The 2,594-nt window shown below is 34.8% G+C and overlaps 1 protein-coding gene across 1 annotated transcript in view; it reads right to left on the bottom strand.

Annotated features, from left to right (window-relative positions):
* Positions 1 to 1,870: 1,870 nt before the first annotated feature.
* The window catches only part of DPM1 (dolichyl-phosphate mannosyltransferase subunit 1, catalytic), a 35,519-nt gene continuing 34,795 nt past the window's right edge, over positions 1,871 to 2,594 (bottom strand). The window contains exon 9 of the mRNA XM_007938311.2: positions 1,871 to 1,975. Within this exon, the coding sequence (XP_007936502.1) occupies positions 1,871 to 1,975 (105 nt within the window). The remainder of the gene's footprint in view (positions 1,976 to 2,594) is intronic.

The raw sequence follows: 2,594 nt of genomic DNA, 5'->3' as shown, positions 1-2,594 counted from the left end.
GAAAGGCAATACTATCTAGACTTTATTGTGGGTTCTCTGAGGTAATTACTTAATCTCTGCTCCACATACTTGATACTGAAAACTTAACTTTGGGTCTAGGTTAGAAAAAAGATTTGGAACAGAAGAACATTCAAACACCAAGAATATTCTCATTTCTATTGTATTGGCTTAAAACTAATAGTTTATATCAAACAAGGATGAATTTTCTAGTTACTCAAGAGATCCCCATGAGACAAATAATTTCCCCAAGAAAGGTGGGTCCCTGGTGGGTCAGCTGAAAAGCTCTGGGCAAAAGAGAATTCCCTGTCGGAATGTGTACATATACCATCTGCTCTGGGGAGGGAGGAAGAGGAAGTTTTAATGTTCAAAATGACACCAAAGAATTTATTGTCTGGCATTCATTTCTGGTAGGATCTGTTTGAGAGAAACGCCAATGGCATATTAGACTTTAACTTTCTTCTGCAGCCAAATTAAACCTAGAAAATGTAGTTATTAGAAATACTGTTCACTAAATATTAGGATTATTAGGAGCTCTGGTAGTGCAGTGTCTAAGGCATTTGACTGCTAACCAGAAGGCTGGCAGTTCAAACCCACCAGCCACTCCTCAGAAGGAAAGTTGGGTAATCTACTTCTGTAGTGATACTGCCTCGGAAACCCAAAGAGGGGTCACTGTGAGTCGGATCCGACCCAACAATAATGAGTTTTAGTTTAAATAGTATTATCAAATAACTTAAGACATACCTTTTCCTTTTATTTGCAAAATTAAGTCAACTGGATCTTAAGCTTATTTTCTCAAAGTATGTGTTATCCAAACTTTAAAATATACAGCATGACCCAAAATCTCGTACCATTAGAAACTGCCTTTTTTTTTAAACACCTACCTTTAAAGAAGGTAGGTAAATGAAACAGTTGCACTGGGCTTTATTAAACAACCTATATTTTAACAGCAGAACTTTCTGAATGGAGAGAAAAGCTACAGAGAAGGGATTGTGCCATATTAGTAAAGATGTGTGCTTTGGAGAGGGTTTTGAAATAATATGAAAACAAGTATTTTGAGAAACAAATCTTTATAAAAGTAATTCAGGAAGATATTTAAAAACTACTATAGCAGCTAAATTTGTGCCTCACTGTTTTCAATATTTTTCTTTACTGATACATGTTGCTTAAGCAAAAAAAAAACAAACAAACAAAACAAAACTCACTGTTATTGCTTAGAAGAGAAAAAACAAAAAACTGCTATGCAAGCAACTGCCACCAAGCCATTTCCAATTCATAATATATATTTTAAATACTGCCTTGATAGATGAAATATTTCATCAATCAATAGCTGCACAGAACCAAAACCTTCACATTTTGTTCTAAGTGTATTGTTTTAGTTGGGTTAGGAAATCCAAGATACATTTTTGAGGAAAGCACAAAAGTGTGTACTTTTTCCCCCAACTGATATAGAAACAGCCATTTGTATTTCATGAATATAAGTAACATTCTTCTTCTGACAAACGTTAGGTACACAGAGCTTTGATTTCAATTTTTATAAAGAACATTTAAAAAATCTTTCCTATATGAGAAATTCTGCATTCACATACTCTAATGAAAGTAGCAATGTTTTATGCAAAAGAAAATCATATACATTTATTTATAGATCATAATACAGTAAAATGTAAATGAAAAATCAATAAAACTACTCATTTTTCTAATTTAATTTGAAATACTAAGTGGTGGCGTTTCTTCAGGAAAAAAAAGATTCACGTGAAATTTACCTTACCTTACGATTTATGCTTTAAGAGTACATTTTATATAAATCACCAACCGGGCTTCTTTTATGCTTTAATTGAAATGAGTATGATAAATGTAAGTGGGTAATTTTCTTCTATGTAGTAGCAAAAAGAGTCAGTAATCCTTTCAAGAAAGAGACTATTTCATTTCCTCCCAACTTGGATTCACCATAAACACGATCCACAAATGATATTGGAACCTAGTTAAAAAAACATAAGACATTAAAGTCAGTCTTGCTGCAATTTAAGGACAAATTATGCTCCGCAAGTCAACTGGCCTTTCATTCAATTTTTCAGTTATGTGTCATTCGTAGCTGGCATCGTTATTTTACCATTATATGAAAAAGCTTGTAACTGCCCCGCATGAGTGGCATTTCAGGGGAGCTCTTTTCTTGCTCTGAATAAAAATATTAGTGCTAAATGAGGACAGTCTTCCATAAGAGCTCACTAGCTCGCCCTAAATATTACAGACACCTCTCTGCCTTGCTCTGTCATCCCTAGTAATTTTCATCTGCTCACAGGAAATCAGTACACAGGAGTCACCATTTACTTTAAAGTAAGGTAGCTATTGGCTATGGCATAAGGAGAAGCAATGAAGACATTCATCCCACTAAGGGTGGTTGTCAGAAGGGCCAGGATGGAGAAGGTACCAGCAACTTTTTTTTTTTTTTTTTTTTAGGATTTGGGTGAAGATTTACAGAGTAAATTCACTTTTCATACAGCGGTTCACATATACTTTGTCTCATGTCATTGACCAAAATTTACAATGCAGCAGCTCCCCTCCCACTTCCTCCCCATAGTTACCTCCTCCCAGTGTCC

The sequence above is a fragment of the Orycteropus afer genome, unplaced genomic scaffold (assembly GCF_000298275.1).
Source record: "Orycteropus afer afer isolate SDZICR_OR568_19922 unplaced genomic scaffold, OryAfe1.0 scaffold00049, whole genome shotgun sequence".
In the NCBI taxonomy this organism is placed as follows: domain Eukaryota; kingdom Metazoa; phylum Chordata; class Mammalia; order Tubulidentata; family Orycteropodidae; genus Orycteropus; species Orycteropus afer.
The sequence above is the reverse complement of the archived record's forward strand: the minus strand, read 5'-3'. Positions and strand labels throughout refer to the sequence as shown.